The following is a 19,605-nucleotide window of genomic DNA, read 5'->3' as shown; positions in this document are numbered from 1 at the left end:
TAACATACTGAGATGTTTAGGTTATGTTTTAAATTTGAAATTTTGAATGAGATATTTTAACACTCACGTAAAGACAAAAGTTAAAATTATAAAAAGAAATGTGACAAGTGCCTTGCTGGTTTACCAAAATATGATAAAGTTCATTGAAGATAAGTTCGAAATTTGTAAATTTGTTTATTATAAACTTAAATTTTTCTTCTCTACGTAGACTGAAACTAATGGAGTCAAGTATCTTATCCATTTGAAACCTTGTCGTAAATATATTTATTATTTTGTTAGATATAGTTAAATAATAGGCAATAAAATAATAGTAATTGATTACAAATTTAATTTATCTTTCCAAAATATATTAAATATTTTTTTGTTTTTTTTATGATCATAAAATTTGGTGAACGACGTTGATTTTTCCTTACAAATAAAAAAAAAATGTTGGACAACGATTATTTTTACTCAATTGTAAGTCTAAAAGAAATTCCTAACATGTCAATAGCGTGTATAATGTAAGGGTATTGAATTTGACTTTTGGTTTCAGAAGAAAGTCTTTTTGAGACATGTTTACGCAATATGGTGGAATTTTAAATTTAAAATACAGTCCTTTTATTAAATCTTAGATTCAAAGATAAAAAATATACTTTTTTTTAAATATCAATATGTCTTTATTAATATTAAATTAAAATAATTTGTTAAGAGTTAGTTATAAAACTTATAAAAATAAGAAGTTGAACATGATGAAAGATTAAATTAAACTTAAAATATATTTCTAAATAAAATATTATATTTATAAATTAGAATCTATTTTAATAAAATTTATATTGAATCCATTGTTTCAATTATTCTTGAATTACTTGTTAATATCTAATCATATATATATATATATATATAAGTGTATTATTGATTGAGTTGGAATTAGAGTCATTTATTAACAATGAAGATGTATGACATGAGTTAATGTTCACCCAAGACATGTTCAAATACAATTTAAGTTAGAATGGATTTTCAAAGTTTTTCTACTATAAATATAAATATCACTCAAACGCATTTATAGTTGTGTCTAAATTTATTTTGATGTGAGTGCTGTCAAGATCCCACCTGCGTTCATCATTATAACATTGAAGAGAGAGGATGAAACAAAATCTATGAAATGAAATAAAAAAAAAAAAAGATTTTACAATGTAGCTCTTCAAGCAATGACTGGAGATCTATTGTCTAAAGAATCTGAAACAGTGAACTGTTACTGTTCGGAGCTTTGGATAACGGCAGATCCAAATTCAGAAACACATTCAAACTAGAGGTATCCTCTAAAAATTTATTGAACTAGGGAAACAAAACTAATTTGGCCAAGCTTGGGTTATGGTGCTAAATGAAGACTACCAGGATCGTAAATTCCAGCACCAAGAGCTATAAAAACCCAAAATACGAGAAAACTTATAACGGCCTTTCTCAAAAGCTGGTCAGAATTACTGACTTGGCGGGCATCTAATTCATTAGATGGCAGTGATGGCAATCCCCCATTGTCACTGATATCCTGCTCCCTATCAATTATGTTTGTCCCAGTTGAATGAGGTTGCAGCATATCCCAGTTGCCAATTTTAGAACATCTCATGCAAGTGCACCTTCCTCCAAGATATGATGGTGGTGTCGGAAAATTGTCAAAAAGTTCTTTCCAATATATCTCTCCCCCTAATTTCAACTTCTTCTTAGTTGTTGGCTTTAGAACCTAGATTCGAAGTCTTAAATTAGTTCATTTAAATAAAGAAAAAAATATTTACAGTCGTATTTTTCTAAGAAAGAAGAAACTGAGAATCTGTATCCAGATTTGAGAAGCTATGATGATAAATGAAATTGCATTTAATGGAGCAAGCCATGACACGCAAACACTGAAATAGCATCAACTTCATGACCACCTTGACGACTGCTAGTTTGCTATTTTAGCCTAATAAATAAATGGAAAGGAAAGTTTACCTGAATAAAAGTCTGGGCAATAACACGAACAATTGCTGGTAGTCGGATGACAAACAAACAACCAAGTCGATTGGGAAAGTAATCTTGCAGAATGGATGAACAAGTTCTCATCACTTTCATGGGAATTCTCAACGGAGATAACCCTTCACAGTCCACCAATACTGCAATTTGAGGGTTGTCTGCATCTACCAAGTGCAAGACTCCATATTCTACCTGTGATACTGCAGTACAACCACCGATTAAGATTAACCTAAAACATGAAACCAATAGAGCAAATACAGAAACAAATGGCTAGAGACAGAGATACGACATGTTTAAAGGAAGAAGACATACTAATTGCCTGAGCAAACTGAAGTCTATCTTCAGACGCCAAAGAGCGACAAGCTATCCCAAGCCTTACAACGAGGCAAGGTCTGTGCAAAACATCAAATCCATGCCAGAACACCATATTTGACCAAGTTTCCAGCTCTTCTCCTGAAAAAAATCTATAACTCTCCCGCCACCGTATTGTCTTCTTGATTGAGGCAAGGAAGCATGAAAAGTCATTATTAGAAGCTGCGTAAAATCTGTGGAGCTCATCATCATTGATTCTGCATAAACACTACTAAATCATGGTCCGCTGCAACAGGAGAAACCATGAAATATGCATGAAAATATGCTATTGCTATCTAATAAGGCTGCGCTGGCCAGGACTTCAGAACTTGTCCCAAGAAATACAATAATACACAATCAGAATGAGAATACATCAACAATTGGCCTAACTTTATTGTTAATAGCTGGATCTATTATTATACTGTTAACTATTGCATAACAATAAAATTATGAAGTTGGTGCATATGCATATCCAAAGTGATTATATCGAATCGATTACTAAGGATTATTTAACTAAGGAATGCTAGGAACATACTCCCTAACACACTATTTTTAATATACTCATGGCTGAAATTTATTAGAAATCACAATCTTTGGTGGATTTCACTTCTGATTCAATCTCTCGTGATTTTTCAGTTTTCAAAAATATTTAATCAATAGTAGAGTGTACTGCTAGCACTCCTATTATTTCATATATGTTTAGTTTAGAGAAAAGAAACAAAACACAACTGTTGAATTGCTGATAAATTATTTATATCTTGTGCCACTTCTTTCAAAAAAAAACAGTAGAAAACGGTAGATATCAATGTAAACTTCGAAATAACTGTCATTGCAGGAACATCAAATAGCCTAGTTTTGAAATGGAATTCTTTGAGAATCATATCTAAGTATTTTTTTTTTTTATTGGAATGGTGTATTTATATACATAACAGAAAACATCTATACCTTTCTGGCAAACTAATCCCTTGATTTTCCAACTCTTGATTAAGTAGAGTCAACCAGTTTTCATATTCTAAAACTTCAGGATCTATCTCAGAATGACTGCAAAAGGAAAGAAAAATATCTGTAAGAGTAAAGAAGCTTGCAATGGAGAATTATAGACATGGAAAGCTCCAAATAATAATTTCATATTTATCCTGAAAAACAAGCAAGGCATAAGAAGCATTTTATTCACCTCAAGACTTAGTAACAGAACAAAGTAATTGCGTAGGAGATTCATATGTATGGCGTGTGAAACATTGAAAGAGCTGATTTGGGGACAGTCCTTCACATGTTTGGCTCAATAACATCAATATCCTACATTACTTTCTGAGAAATATATCAGAGGCCTCTCAGCTAATACTTTTTATTTTAACATAAGAAGCCACAGAGAAATAACAAATGAGGCAAAATTTTATGAGTGACGGGAAGATATTGTTCATTAGATGTTATAATAAAATGAAAAGATTAAAATAGAAAAGTCATGTAAGTTATTTTAAGTAGCTATATGACTTTAAGTAACCTTAACCATTACCATCGATGTATAATTGTATGGTTAATATTTTCTCTCCTCACTCATAAAAATAGTTCTCATACTAGTCACATCCCCTACATATTAGTAGAAGCACAGTGCAGTGAACTTAGAAAATCATTTATGTTGAAACAAGAGTAATACAAGATACGGACACAATTTTAATGCAACAAACTTCAGGAAACACTTCCAAGGAGTAGCCCCAAACATCGTATGTAAATAACAACAAAAAAACAAATTTCTTATTTTATAAGGTCTATTAGCTTGTGGTTGTGTGCACACAATTTTGTCTAACCGGAGTTGTCCAACGCAAAACGACGACAAAATCAGTCTGCATGGTTTTCATATTCAAGTTATCTTTGAAAATTCTAGGTAAGAGAAATTTTGCAAGACTGGTACAGGAAACAAAAATAAATAAATAAATCTGTTTTCACTGTTTCTGTATAAATCTTTGCATACGGGAAATGAATTTAAAAAATGAGACAAATTTGTAAATTAAAAAAGAAAACGGAAAATAAAAACACGAAATGAAACAGAAGTAAACGTGTACTTAGTTTTCGAAATGATATATACGATCTACTTGGATAAATTTTCCCATAAACACTTTCAGGAAAAGAAAACAAGAAAACGTGAAATAAATATCCCCACAAGCTAAATTTAACTTATGTATGAGTTAAAAATAATCTTTTAGAGAAACTAGTATGAGAAAACTTCTACAAATTAACTCATGCGTAAGTTAATATTGGTTAATGGAAAAACTAATTTCATTTTGCTTCATATATTTCTCTTTTAGAATTTCTTATGGAGAAAATTTACTCAAACAGGCCCATAGCGGAAGAAGGCATAGTTAGATTCTTAATCCTGCAAACTGCACCAATTTGAAACAGAAATCTGCTACTTTTTTTATAAGTTGTAGAAGTTGTAATGGTGTTCTCGAATCCTAATTAAACTCCCATTTTGAACAGTTTTATTGATGGGTTATTGAATTCGCATACTACTGCACTAGTACCTCACACTAAAACAATCATCTAATGAACTGCCGAATAATGTTTTTACATCCCAACAAACAACTCTCGGAAGCAGGGATTTGAATGAATCAACTAAAAAATCAGGAACCTAAATCAAAACCTGGCAAATATAATGATGACCACTGGTCACTGATCCTATTACCATTAACAAAACTATCCAAAAGACAATAGAATGTAGGATGACTCCGACACCTTTCTTTAGCTGTCGTTTATCATTTATTTGTGAAGCTAAATTTATATCAGCAACTTTATCACCTTTAAAGCAGATTAACGTCGGAGAATTCTACATTACAACTACTCTAGCATTATGGGCAGAAAGGTCGGTCATAACTCAGACGCTAACTACACATCATGAAGCTTCTAATCATATACCTTGTATTCGAGATAGGCTGTGCAGGAGATAGTTCGGCAGATACCTCAGATTCAGGAGAATCAACAACACAGTCTGAGGTTCCATCACTACATTGTGGTTGATCGGTAAAGACTGTTGCAATCGAAAGAACTAAAAGTGGTCTTGATAGTACCTGGTAATAGAAAATTTCATTAGCTATCTGTTTCATAAATATAGGTAAACATGGGATATTAGTAGAAGGGGTAAAAAAGAAAAGGAAACAAAAAAGAGAAAATTCCTTAATTTGGCCCTCCTTCATCTTAATAGTAATGGGGGCCAAGGGAAATATCAAACAATACATCTTATGATTGCTAATGACGACACAATACTAAAAGCATGAAAAGCTTTTAGAAGATCCATATTCATAGTCTCTATAGAGGCAATACCGATCTTTTTTTTATACAGAACAAAAATGAGGAGGAAGAAAATTATCTTTAAGAAACTTTCCAGATGAAAATGATACATTGAAGCCACTAATAAAATGTATCCTCAAATCCCGAACTAAGATCTCTTAGAATCATACAAATAAAGATTACGTGGACCAATTTCTAAAACTTAAAAATGATGTTCCAACCTAATTCATATTTACAGTAATGATTTTCCTGAACTATTATATTCCACTGCTTTAAAATTACATTCAATGATAACTTTGACGAACCCTTCAGAAATTAATAATCACAAACCTGCATGCTCTTCACCAAACCCCTGAAGGGTGCCCACCTCTGAATCCATTTGAAAGGTGGATAGACAAGGATTTGTAGACCCTGGAGGCCTCGCCATACACACGGGCATTTACTCTTGGATAACCTCCTCACGGTCTCTAATGCAGCAACTTTGAGTAAAAAAAAAGTGGCACGACCCACAACACTGCTTCCAAAGTCACCATGGGTGAATGACACAAGTTGTTCATAATTTCTTTGTGCAAAACCTTTAGGCCGTGATGCAACCAGAAGGTTTTTGTATGTATTTTTCCCAGCGACAACGCTGTTTTCTTTAGAATTAGTTCCCATGCTCGAGGTAGAATTATCCACCCTACCCCCCATGTAAACTGAAGGCATGTCAGTTTTTCCCTAGCAAAAAGCAGAACATAAGAGTATCTTCAGTTTTGGATGCAACAGTTGCGTTTTGTTTGTATAAACTCCTTTTAAACACTTGTAAAAGAAGAAAATTAAAAGATAAATACATTAAATTTCTATATGAACTAAAACCAACGTACGTATATCTTAGTTATCTCTATATGATTCTCTGCATCCTATATAGAAGTTAAACTCCTGAGTTTATATTTATAGAGAAGATTAACTCATTTTTTTCCTTCTTATTTTTTCCTTATAAATATTCATAGAATTTCTTTTTATATTCTACTAGAGCCTGTAGATTTCATTTTCACCTTAATATCAAGTAAAATTTCTTCAAAGAGAAATCTGAGTCACACTGGAACATTCCAGTCCCAATATCCTCATCACTATATACAAAAGGAGAACAAGAAATTATTGCACGGTTTTTATTACAAGCTGCAAGCCTACATCTACATAGCCGCAATGAAACTCAACACAAATCCAATACACCAAAATAAATCTGCAAAACTTGTTAAAATCAAGATATCAAACGTATCACTAAAAAAAAACGTGAAACATGAAGGACAAATCCAGTAGCCTCGATTGAAATAATGCGGATTAGCGTTGCAATTAGCGAAGCCAAGAAAACATAAAGAATGAAATTAAAATTAGAAACAACACTATGTGTGAACATACAACGACGCTAGTAATAATCGAGACAAAGAATATGATAGAAACACTAGAAACATGAATAATTGTCAATTCGATCCGAAAGAGATGAAGATTGACCTGAAAGAAATGTGCAAGTGTGAAGGTTGGGAGATTAGCAATGCAGTGAAAGTAATGTAATGAATTTTTATTGTTGATCTTCGTTCGTCGCCGATTTTCACCGAATGGACCTCCGTTAGTTAACTTTCCGATTTGCTTTCGTCGCAGTGGAAGATCGTTGGTATGGGAGAGTGAGGAACTGAATCTAATTCTCAAACTTTGGGTGGTTACGTGGACGGTGGAGATGTGTTCAATGAGACGTCACAGTTCGTCCATCTGTTATTCAACAATTTTCATCTTTGGACATCAGACAGGAAAAAGGCAGCGTGAATCATGTGATCGTTGAATTTTGCATAAATACTGTTTAAGTATAATAAAAAAAATTAGAGTAAAATTATTTAAACAATAATATATTTAAGTGGTGTAGTTGCTTTAAGAAATTAAATATTCAAATATAATTAATTATAATAGGTTTTCACTTTGATTTAATATTTGATGTGTAATGAAAAATTATCTGGAGATAAGAATGCATGCAAATTTTCATCATAAACTCCTATTATAAATACAATACTCTTCTAAATGTCACAATAATTTAAACTAATAATATAATTATAGTTGGATATTGACAAGTTTTTCGGCCATTTGACACCTTATCTTTGAAATGGCCCAAAATACTTTTAAATTCTCAAGAGATCCATCTACCTTTTCGGTACTACCAAGTGATACTTTAACACACTACAGTGAGTAATTTCTTGAAAAAGCTTTATTTGTTTTGAATTTTTAATTATACTTTTATATTTTATTTAGTTTTAGTTAAATATATTATTTTTATTTTTTATTTTTAGTTAATTTATTATTATTTCTTATTTATAATCATTTATTTTACTATAAATATAGTCTCTATGTGTATATTTAACACATTGAAGATTAATCTCGGATAATTTTTACTATATTCAACATGTATTTAGAACCTAAGACTCTCTTGAAAAAAAAAAGAATTGTTGCATTTGCCACTACAACGGTTGTTGTTGATGACAATGCCTTTTAGTGTTGTTGCCAACAATGTTGGCATCTACCGTGTCATCATTGGAGTTCTACTTTTGACTGGTGACAACACAATTTTGATCGTTTCGACTGATCGTCCTAAGAATTTTGTCTTTCAACACCTACGTCTGTGTACCTCAGTTTTGTTATCCTAATTTCAATTTTCTACAGTGTTTCTTTTATTATTGTCCATTGTCTGCTATCTCTGTCCATCGATATTCTCCGCAAGTTTGTTTCTAAGTGTCTTGATGAATAAAGAAAATCATTCTTTTGAAGAGCTAGATCTTTCGCCTCCATTGCTTATCATTGGTGTGTCGTCATTTTCGCCCTTCGTTGTGAAGCAAAGTTTTTTTCTATGTGAACCAATATAGTCCTTGTAATTTATCGTTGTCAGTCTCTATAGGCCACCATTTGTTACTCATGAGAATTTAGTCCCTACAGTTTATCGTTGTCTATCACTACAAGCCACCATAAGTTACTAATGGTAATCTAATCCCTAAAATTTGTCGTTGTCCACCACTGGTGACCATCCTCCACTACTGATAGTAATTTTCTTTGTTAAAGTTATCATAGTTGACCCAATAGTCCAATATTATTCTCCATAATTACGGTTAGTTGTTTTCGACCTCTGTTTGTATTATTTATCAATGGGATGAAAATAATGAATTCCTCAACGACAATTTGTAATAAGAGATTTACATTCGTCAATGGTTAACCTCACATGTTTGTTGCTTAGGAGAGTCTTCTGAATTGATATTTCGTCTTCTACATCATCTTTGCAAATCATTATGTCGTCACTATCTACATAAACAAAGATTAAATTTTTATTGATTATATTAGTAACAAGTTTGATACATACGATTTATATATATTAATTTCAGAAGGATTTAAATATATTATCTTTATCTTTTTTTAATCCTATATGTATATTCAACACAAAAGATATTATTCTCAACATATTCAATTAGACTATTTATATTACATTAATATTAATTTTTGTACATATAATCTAACATGACAATAATGACACATGATAAAAAATAAATAAGTAAAAATAAAAAATGTAAAGATACAATGTTAACGTCAATATAGTAAAAATTATATTATTTTTATAATTATAAAGACTTAATTAAATAGACTAAAGATTAGAGATCTAATTAAATAATTCAAATTTGAGGACCCGATGTTAGTCTTAAAAACAATAAAAAAAGAACATTATATCTGCTGCTTTGAAAAAAAAAGGTAATAAAATAAATTTATAATGATAAAATGTGTTTTTGAATAATTCAATCATAATTTATTGTTAAAACAGTCACTGAGATGTGTAAAATTGATTTTAATGCTAAACTAAATGAAACTCTAAAATGTATTTAAATTGCAGGTAAACAGAGGCTTCTTGTGGAGCATAATGTAGTTTAAACAATACAAAAATGTACATGACAATTTTAATTATTTTATAGTTTTTATTTCTTATTAATTTGATATATATGCCCTTTATATCACTATATCCAAAATAAAGAATACATTAAATCAAGCGGGTAAGTATTTCAGTTAAAAACTTGTTCATTAAAAATATACAAGTAAAATATCTGAGCTGTATAAAACTGCTTATTATATATTTATAATGCATATATAGATGTAATTTATTATTGCACTCAAGCATTTCATAATAGTTTAAATCATTATTAAATTTAATATGTTTACAATAGTTATGTCACAAACACACAAATCAATCATAAAAATTTACAATATTTCCATAATATTAGATATACAAAATAATCCATTTATACTGGTTTATACATTACTCACCAAAATTTCTGATCTGAAAATTTGATGTTCTTCGATATATTTTAGTGTAACGTAGCGTGCATGAAAATTGACTCACGAGATTGGGAGAATAAAACAAGCTGAACAGAGATCGATCACATATCAAATAGTAACAATGGCAATGAATCAGAAACCGGTTTTTGGGTACGTGGTGATCTACGTGAAAGACGTAGCTGCCTCGGTGGCTTTCTATGCCAAAGCCTTCGGCTATGACGTTCGTCGCATAGACGAGTCTAACAGGTTAAATATATATGATTATCTTCATATCGAGAATTAAGTTAGGAATTTGAGGCAGAGTTTATTTAATTAATTTGAATTTAGATGGGGAGAGTTGGAAACGGGGAGCACAACTATCGCTTTCACTCCGATTCACCAGCACGAGACCGATAATCTAACCGGTGCGGTTCACAGCTCTGGATCTGGTGGAGAAAGACCACCCATGGAGGTTTGTTTTGTTTACTCCGACGTAGATGCTGCTTTTAAGGTAAGATATGCATATGTTGTTAATTATTGGTTGGTTAATTCATATACATTATGCGTTTGTTTGGTTGTCTTGATGGATTTTTTGATGGAATGGATCAGCGTGCGGTGGAGAATGGAGCGGTGGCTGTGAGGGAGCCGGAGGGAAAGGAGTGGGGCCAGAAGGTTGGGTACGTCAGAGATATTGACGGCAACGTTGTTAGAATGGGAAGCCATGTCAAACCACCCAAATGATTCTTTTCTCTATGTTTAGGTGGACTTCCAAGAAACTGGGAAATATTATGCTTTTTACGTTAGCTTTGTATGCGTATTTCAGTCACTGACGAATAAACTTGCTGTCAACTAAACCATGAAATAAATGGATTTTTCTCACTTGCATACGCTGTAAATGGTTCAAATCACAGAGATTTTATTCATAAGACTTTCTGCACTTACTGATTATGGATTTTCATCAATTTCATCCTTCAAATTTACACTAACTAATTTACATTTTATAACATTTAATGGTTAACATTGTTAAATGTACTACAAAATGTTAATTTATGTTTTCTTTAACATCCATTTCGGGTTAGTTATCTTCCTTCATCCCCAGCAAACAAAAGGAAATGGGAAATCGATTTGAAAAAGCTAATAGTATCTCCCTCACTCGAAGGGAAATCTCGAGTTGTAACGATCATTGTTAGTTTTATGACTTTTTCTTTGTTGTTATTTGTGGTTTGATACCGATTAAGAGGATTCTTGAATTACTAGACAATGCTAACGATTTATGGTCCATAATTTGGAGTATATATATAATAGCTTCTTCATAGAATTCCGTCTGCTTGTACAATTCACACTACGTTCGAACACAGATGTTTAGCTAACTGAGAAGTGACTAGTGATTTCAATACGTAGCACTAAATCCCTGTTTCATGCAGAAACGTCACCATTTGGTATCATTCGATCCTTAAACTATAGATGGTAGAAGGTATGACTTGTTTCATGATGAACCATACTGAGGTTTTAAAATTACGTATTCCAAGTTTGAGAGTACACAATAACTTAACAAGAATAGGAATAATTTTCAGCATTAAAAGCACTTCCTTCGCTACTCATGTATTATCAATCAAGCAAATAGAACTGAACTTCTTGAGGGCCTGGTAGTGGCCAGTGCATAATGGGGACAATCACAATAGGGAGAAACAGAACCTAAATTGAAATATAAACCCTTTTTTAGATTTGAAATCCAAATATAAGCTTCTGCAAATGAACAAAGTAAATTTCCAATAAAGTCAAAAGACCGGCCAAAGCATTTAGAATACAGTTTGTTTTCCAAGTTAGGACAAATGGCCATGCACAGACATGGGGACTGAAGAAAGGAGGAATGTGGACAAGTTCCAATGCCATTTTTATACGCAGCAACAGTAACAGGTGAACCAATCCATTACACATTATATGTCCTCCAGTTCACAAAAAGCAGTATGAGGGGTCGCCCACAGATCACAGCATTTCTTGTGACTTCCTTACACATCGGCTCACCTTTTTCTTGAAATCATCTCTCCTATCTCTCCACTCCTTCTGCAATGCCATATCATACAGGTCACCACAAACTCAGCAGGAAGTAAAACCAAAAATAAAGTATTTTGTCGCCCCACACAAAGCATTTCAACTAGTAAAGATATTGGCAATGGTAATGTGAAATCCCCAGAACAAAAACGACTACAGAATCATATACAATACATGCTACCGTTTATAGTTAAAAAGGACATCAAGAAAACCATCACATCAGGATAAATATAAAACTAAATATGGAAATTGATTGAAATTGACATCTCAAAAAAAAAAAAATTGTCGCGGGTCGTCGTTATTAATGTGGAAATCATAACCATTGCATACTATACTATGAGGAACACATATTTTATTCGCTTCTATGCTTCACAGGTTTGAACAAAAAGATTAAGGATTTTTCTTGGACCATATTTAGCCACTGCACTTAATAAGAAAATGGAGACTATGCTTTGCACGAGTTACATAGTTTAAAGAGAATGTAGCTTTCGTCAGATATACCCTACTTAACCAATATACGACTAGGAATGAATGCCTTGGAGTGAGTTGGAATAGCACACCTATTGAAGAAAATAAGGAAGAATTTCACCACCATCTGAAAATATGATTATAAGACAGATAGAAACCCATTTAGGAGAGTTGATCATATGGACGTCAACCCTATTGCTTGAGGTAGACAGATAAAAGGCTCGGTGATTTGGTGTTAGTTATTTAGAAACTCGTGGAAATCATTCATACTTAGAGAAGGAAACTTTTTTTTGTTCGTTTCTTCTTAATAATTGGACAAGGACTAAATCCTATTCAACATTCTAGCCTGGTATCTCACAACTTACACCAACTAGCAATCAAGCTGAAGTATCTTGGAGAACATTCATCATAACTTGACGTCATGATGAATACCTACTGAAATAACTACAGCATGTACAGGATCACAAGTAAACTAAGGCAATTGATTTACAGTCCATATTAATATAGAAATAACTAACTATAATAGACAATCTATTATTATTCCAATTAACTATACTTCGGCAGCATCTAATGAAATTCACAGTCACATCTTTTCTTGGATATAAACCATATGACGAGAAAGACAAGTAGGTTGCTGTAAAACAATCCAGTAAATAAGTAACGATGGTCAAACTTACTGCAGCTTCAACATTTGCAGGAGATTCATCATTAGGGCTGGAAAGCATTGATATGATACTCAAGACTATACTCTCTACCTGCAAGATAACATATATTGCAATATTAATACATCTGATTTTAAAAACATAAAACTTCATGGGTGACAATATATAAATTTGCTAGTAGTCAACAAAAAGCAATACCATTTCGAAAGGATCTCCAACAAAGTTATTAAGAAGTTCTGACACGTTTAACATTTGAGATCTTTACAACCATTTAGTTGTTTTGTTTGATATATTAAGCTGAAAAGCTCTTGACTCAATTTTAGTCTTTCATTTCATATTCCTTCAAGCCATCCCGAACTTGAAACACTCAAACAACTAGTGATCCTTTTACTCTATATTCAGCCGAGATTAATGATAAACATGAAGGTCTGACTCCAACACAAGAGTTTGAAACTGTTAAATACCATTTCACCACTCATATGTTTCAACCCAATGCTTACCCAAATATTGTTCTTTGGGTAAATGATTAAATTGTGATGTCAAAAACTGTAAACCCTCAATAAGCTCCAGCAAGTTACATGCATCATGATCTGTCCATTCGCTGGTCAAAAGAATTCACTCCTTTTGACTGAGCAGGTCAGGCCAAATTGATAGAAAACCAATTGATAAAGTAAAAATATATGATACTGAATGGTAATAACACACCATACAGCAATAAATTTGTTGTCCATTCACGACAGGTCTCCTATTACACAAATACAGCAATACACCCGCAGTCCTAGAGGCAGAAGTCTTTCATTATCCTAATTTGTATACAAGAAAAAACAATTCTAAACAGATCAATGGAGTTCTAAAATATGAAACATACGTTTTTAGAAAACATGTTCCTTACTCATTGGGCTGTATTCATTGATTTGAAAGATGTAGCAGCCTTACAAAGTGTTTGGTTCCCCCTTCACTCCAATGTCAATTTTCAATATTAACTCTCAAAAATCTACATTGATCTCGAGCAAGTACTAAGTTTGCTCCTCCCAAGGAAAACAAGGAAAAATCTTGTTGAACAGAAATCCTTTACAGATCCCTCTGAATGGACTTTACACCCACCACTTACAGTCACATACTATGTAGGCAAACCCATCTCCTGCATAAACTTCATATATATGAAAACTGTGAGGTTCAACAATTAACCTTTATTTCACCATTCCCAATAATTTCAAAGATCTTTTAGTGGTAAGATCGGTCATATGGTGCAAGGATATTTGCCCGGGGGTTATTTCCTTCCAAATGTTCCTCAAAGCATTCAAACTTTTCCATGTTGGGCTCTTCTACTTCTATCTCCAGCAGCAACAGCTTATACGGTTGAATTTTACAAGTATATTTACAGACCCGTATTTTTCATAACATCAAAAGCACACCCCTCTTCTCACCTTTTGAACCCACCACACCATCCCTATTTCAAAAAGATGCATTATGTCCACAGCATTTGTCAGTTGTAAGACCCCTATTTCTGATTAAAACATGCTAGAGAAGCTCACTCATCTTAGATACCGTACCCACCAATATTGTTCTGGAAGGTGGAAAATTTATGCAAGTATTTCCACTTCCCAATGCAGGACTCGATCCTTCATTTGTAAGCTCCGGATTCTTCTCATCAATCATCTGGGTGTTGTTCATTTCTACTAAAGCCCTTGCTAGATGCAACTTTATTTTTTCCTTCGCCTCCTCCATTAGCAAATTTAAGAAAATGCGCATGAGGTGTTGTACTAGATCTATACATCTCAATTGCCCCACATAAAACTCAAACTTCTACTTCAAATATTTCATAGTACTTGTTTCCTTCAAACCCAAATAGTTGCTTCAAAGGGATTTTGCATTATTCAAGGTAACCTTCCTTTAATAAATCCTTAATGACTCTAATATTCTATTACCACCCGTCCTACTAACACAATACTCCTAGTGTCTCCGTTAATCTTAATACTACACTGAAACCCGATATTAAGAGTGTTATATTGGAATTTTTAGCAGATGGATTTTCCATTTATGGAATGAAAGCTTAGAAAAATTATCCTTTCATAATCTTCATGCTTCAGTTTATTTGACAATTAATTAAAGGTGTTAATGTTATCTCCTTCTCTTCTACCAAAATGGGGAAGGAAGTTGAATAGTGGGGAGGAAAGACGTATAGAGAGCTCCATTTTATGACAAATACTTAAACAGCCTTTAACTGCAATGCCAATGATGCAGTAAAGCATTGATATGCAGACTCCTCAGCAATAGGCATAATGATATGCACATGGGCATACCCCAAGCAGAAAAACACAATCGCTTTGCATCACACCAGCTTTTGGAATCTGGAACATGTTTACACACTTAATTCAGTGTTTTAAGTTTCAACTATGACATTAAACCAGGGGATGCTGGATTTGGATGTATTCAAGATAAAATGGTGTCAGTCATCAATATTTAAGACAAGCCATTGGTGTAAAAAAGATGAGTAGTTTATATTTTCACATACTGTATGAACAGGTGTCCATCGTTCACTTGCAAGCTCATATCCATTTGGATCCTCACCAGGAGGATGAAGAATCGATATGCAAACCCGGCCATCAGGATATACTGCAAATTGAACGGCTTTCATGTGGAAGGAATCAAGGAAAAATAACAAATTAAAAAAAAAAATAAGGTAAAGAAAATACACTAACCATTGGGATGCCATATCTCTGAGGTGAACTTCACTGAAGGTGGACTATTTGGGTAATTGGATGGAAAACTCATAATAGCATTGAAAAAGCCCCCCTCGCTGTAAGAAGTCCAACCAATTCACAACAGGTAAACGTTAGTAGAATTCTAACACCGACGAAGGGAAAGCAAAACAATGACATCAATAGAACATTTGGTGGTGCAATCAAACGAACTAGACTAAGACAAAACCCAGTAGTAATCAGCATAAATAGTAATTTAGAAAGAAAAAGAAAAAGGCATCAGCTTAAGAGGAATAAAAACAATTAAACATTAAAGAAACAACAACAACCGCAATGAATTCTCGCGATTAGGATAGCAAGAAACCAAGTCCCTAAACCAAAAAACTGTTCAAGCAGGAATCAAAACAAACAATTACAAAAGCGATCCCGGTATCCAAACCCCAAAGGAAAGACAGAGAAGAACCCAAAAATCCAAACTTGGAATGGAAAATCAAGAAAGGACTGCGTGGGAGAGTCTCAAAATCTAGAGACATAATACAAAAATCAAAAGGGGATTGCTTACTATAGAGTATCTGGTGGTCCAATTATGGTGACACTCCATTCAAAAATGTTGCTTTCGTCGACCAAACCGGCGGAGAAGCCGTCGACGGGGTTTTTGCAAAGATCTGCGAGGAAAGGGCAATCAGAAGATCGCGGAGAATCGACGCCAAACAGGGTGCTATTATTGCGCGGGGATTCGCAAAAGGGAAATAGAAAAAATACGAGAGAAAAAACATATATACCTTTGAGCTGCTTTTGAAGGAGAAGGCTAGCCTGAGATGCCATGGAAGGAGAAGGAAGAGAAGAGAAAAAGATTGTTTAATCTTTTCAAAACCGACACCTTCTGATTGATTTGAAATTATTTATAACTATGAATGAATATGAATGAATGTGGTTAAGGTCGTTCCAGGATTGCACTGCCTGCGATTATTAGAACTGAGCAGAACCCATATTTGGTTTAACCCAACCCGGCCCAAATACCACTTTCGACTGTTACAATGTTTTTGGTTGTTGGAAAAAAAAAAGGGTTGGTTGAAAAGAATAGGGAAAGAGAGATTCCATATTTTACCTTGGGGAAACTGAAGAGGGAAACAAAAACATATTATTTTATTTTATTAACTTTATAAGGCAAAATGCTTTGTTGAAATTCTATAACTTCTAAACAACAGAAAAAAAAAAAAGAAGAAAAAAAGTAATGGCTGAAAATGCTTATTTCTAAATGATTTTTATAATAGACAGAAGTTCATAAAAGCTTGTTAAATTAAATGTAAATATCTATATGTTTTTCAGAAAATGCTTTTTAAAATTCTTCTCTAATGCACTATATAGCTGCATATTATTATATTTTTTTTTAAATGCAGAACTGATTTTTTTTCTGTTTTATTTTTTAAAACAAAATTTACTTAAACATATTAAAAATATATCATTGTTTTATGATATAACATGTAAAAAGATATAAAGAAAGAGACCTATATATTATTGAAGCAGACAGTGAATTGGATCAAGTTTGTACGTCTTTTTGTTAGATTGATCAAGTTTTAACTCTCTTTTTTACTGTATGATTTCAAAACATATTTTTAACTTTTCTTGAATAATTTTGGTATAATACACTACTTTATTTAATAATTGAACAATTCAATATTTACATTTAGTTAGTATTATTATTATTACATAATTAACATTTAAAATCAAAGATGTAATTTTTTAAATGAATTACTGAAATTATAAAAATGTTTTTGATATTTTTTTAGCTTCGTTATAAATAAGAAAGGAACGAGAACATTAAATTCAAACGGAAGCGAAATCAATAATGTGATCATATGTTTTTAAATTAATGGCACCTTATAATTAACTAATTTTCTTTTCATATGGAAAATAAATTTATTATATCTAAATGAGTAAAGATATTGTATTAACCAAAAGAGATAATACTTTCTATCCACTAAAGCATTTTGTCTTTTTCTTATTTTTGATGGTCCTTTTATTCTCTGTCATATGACTTTCTAAATTTTTGTTTCTAGAAGCTAAATCTTTCTATTAATTTCTATTTTAAATTTATTTCTTTCGTTAAATAACTATTTTTATGTGCTCAATGACTTTCTAAACTTTTGTTTCTAGAATCTAAAACCTTATGTTAATTTCTATTTTAAATTTAAAATGATTATTATCATCTTCTCAAAGTTACTAACTTGACAAGTATAAACCCTTATTAAATTAGTATTTAATCTAATAATAGATAACATGTATAAACCCTTTATTAGACATAATATGTGATCACTTTACAATTTACTAAAAAAAATGAAAAAGAATTTATTGCATGTAAAAAAATAGATAACATGTGTTGATAAGAGTGATTTCTAATTGATATTGTTCTTATCACGTTTAGATTATGAATAAAACATATTTAGATTTTGTTTAAGATAAAAGAAAAAGTATACTAGATTATTCAATGATTTATACTTTTTTGTTTGAGTTCTTTTATATAATAGAGTTAAATATGTTTTTTGTTTTTAAATTTTTATTGAAAATTGTAATTAATCACTCTTCAAAAATTTTGGTATAATTTAGTCTTCAAACTTTAAAATGTATGAATTTAGTTCTTTTAACTAAATTTTGTTAAGTTTATTTGATGCTTCAAGCACGTTTCATGATAGTATTTAGGTTGTTTACACTGTATGACATATTTTTATTTTAATGTTAATTGAGAAACGTGTCTGAAACATCATATAAAGTTAACAAAATTTAGTTAAAAAAACTAAATTTATATATTTATAAAATTAAAAGACTAAATTAAGCTAAAATTTTAAAAAGGAATTAATTTTAATTTTTACTGGAAGTTAAGAGACAAAAAGATATTTAACCGTGTATAGTATTACAAGAATATGATTGTTTTTCGTTTAAGTATATTGGTTACAATGATAAATAATCGTCTTAGTTTTTGAAAGATTTTCTTGTCTTCTATGTTCCAACAATACATCTGATCTCCTTTAAATAATTTAAACAAGAGTTTTTCTTTTGTGTCATCTTAAGACTCATTTCACATTAAATGACGATGAGTTGAGTTAGGGCTTTTAGAAAGAGGCCGTAACTTCTTTGACACTCGTTGTATCGTTTAGAGGGCTAACTCTTATTTCTTAAGGTTGGTTGTGTTCAAACTTTGTAGTCAAATTTCACTGTTATATTATGAAAATATTTATTGTGAGAAAATTATTTATAACTACTTTTAAGAAAAACTGAATTTTTGCTTTCGGTAAAGTTGAAACGAGCATTCAAAAAGCTCTAAACACATCATTATTCAGTAGGTCCAAATCCACGTCACGTTCGGACAGTTTCCAGTAGCCGTGTGACACTACAAAGTTCACCAATTACGAAACACTGCATTAGATTAAACAATGCATAATTATCGGAAAGTACACTCAAAATTTCTACCTCGCTCAATCCAACACTTTCAAATTAACTCCTTGAATATTTCAAATCAGTTCAAATTCAATTTGAACCGAATATATCAGTTCTGGTTGGTGTCTCATGACAGAAGCATGAAAATAAAAATCTTGCATTGAACATTTTGCAGACATGCCCGCTGCCACCATCCAAAGAACAAAAGTATTATCTACTCGTTTCTAGCAAACAATAACAAAAATATAGAAAATAACAAAAAAGATAAACGTGGTAAAGGTATCACTGCTTGAATTTGTCAGAAGTATAAGAAAAAGGACTGAAATCACGTGTCATACCAGGTACCTTTCTTTTTC

General features: G+C 32.0%; 3 protein-coding genes across 3 annotated transcripts; 1 reads left to right on the top strand and 2 right to left on the bottom strand.

Annotated features, from left to right (window-relative positions):
* Positions 1 to 1,038: 1,038 nt before the first annotated feature.
* Positions 1,039 to 7,403, bottom strand: LOC106756644 (sec14 cytosolic factor). Its single transcript, XM_014639145.2, has 7 exons — positions 7,108 to 7,403; positions 5,947 to 6,333; positions 5,245 to 5,396; positions 3,280 to 3,375; positions 2,296 to 2,552; positions 1,963 to 2,183; positions 1,039 to 1,717 (listed from the first exon to the last, which is right to left on the bottom strand). Exons 2-7 carry the CDS (start codon positions 6,319 to 6,321, stop codon positions 1,349 to 1,351), a joined length of 1,470 nt encoding a protein of 489 aa, XP_014494631.1. The 5' UTR covers positions 6,322 to 6,333; positions 7,108 to 7,403; the 3' UTR covers positions 1,039 to 1,348.
* A 2,669-nt stretch (positions 7,404 to 10,072) lies between these two features.
* LOC106755992 (uncharacterized protein Mb0911c) lies at positions 10,073 to 10,705 on the top strand. Its single transcript, XM_014638230.2, has 3 exons — positions 10,073 to 10,197; positions 10,279 to 10,441; positions 10,540 to 10,705. The coding sequence occupies exons 1-3, from the start codon at positions 10,073 to 10,075 to the stop codon at positions 10,669 to 10,671; spliced, it is 420 nt and encodes a 139-aa protein (XP_014493716.1). The 3' UTR covers positions 10,672 to 10,705.
* Positions 10,706 to 11,535: 830 nt separating this feature from the next.
* On the bottom strand, positions 11,536 to 16,758 carry LOC106756620 (ubiquitin-conjugating enzyme E2 7). Its single transcript, XM_014639117.2, has 6 exons — positions 16,597 to 16,758; positions 16,377 to 16,479; positions 15,815 to 15,912; positions 15,628 to 15,728; positions 13,128 to 13,205; positions 11,536 to 11,994 (listed from the first exon to the last, which is right to left on the bottom strand). The coding sequence occupies exons 1-6, from the start codon at positions 16,637 to 16,639 to the stop codon at positions 11,917 to 11,919; spliced, it is 501 nt and encodes a 166-aa protein (XP_014494603.1). The 5' UTR covers positions 16,640 to 16,758; the 3' UTR covers positions 11,536 to 11,916.
* Between the last annotated feature and the right edge of the window lie 2,847 nt (positions 16,759 to 19,605).

Source organism: Vigna radiata, chromosome 2 (genome assembly GCF_000741045.1).
Source record: "Vigna radiata var. radiata cultivar VC1973A chromosome 2, Vradiata_ver6, whole genome shotgun sequence".
Classification (NCBI taxonomy): domain Eukaryota; kingdom Viridiplantae; phylum Streptophyta; class Magnoliopsida; order Fabales; family Fabaceae; genus Vigna; species Vigna radiata.
The sequence above is the reverse complement of the archived record's forward strand: the minus strand, read 5'-3'. Positions and strand labels throughout refer to the sequence as shown.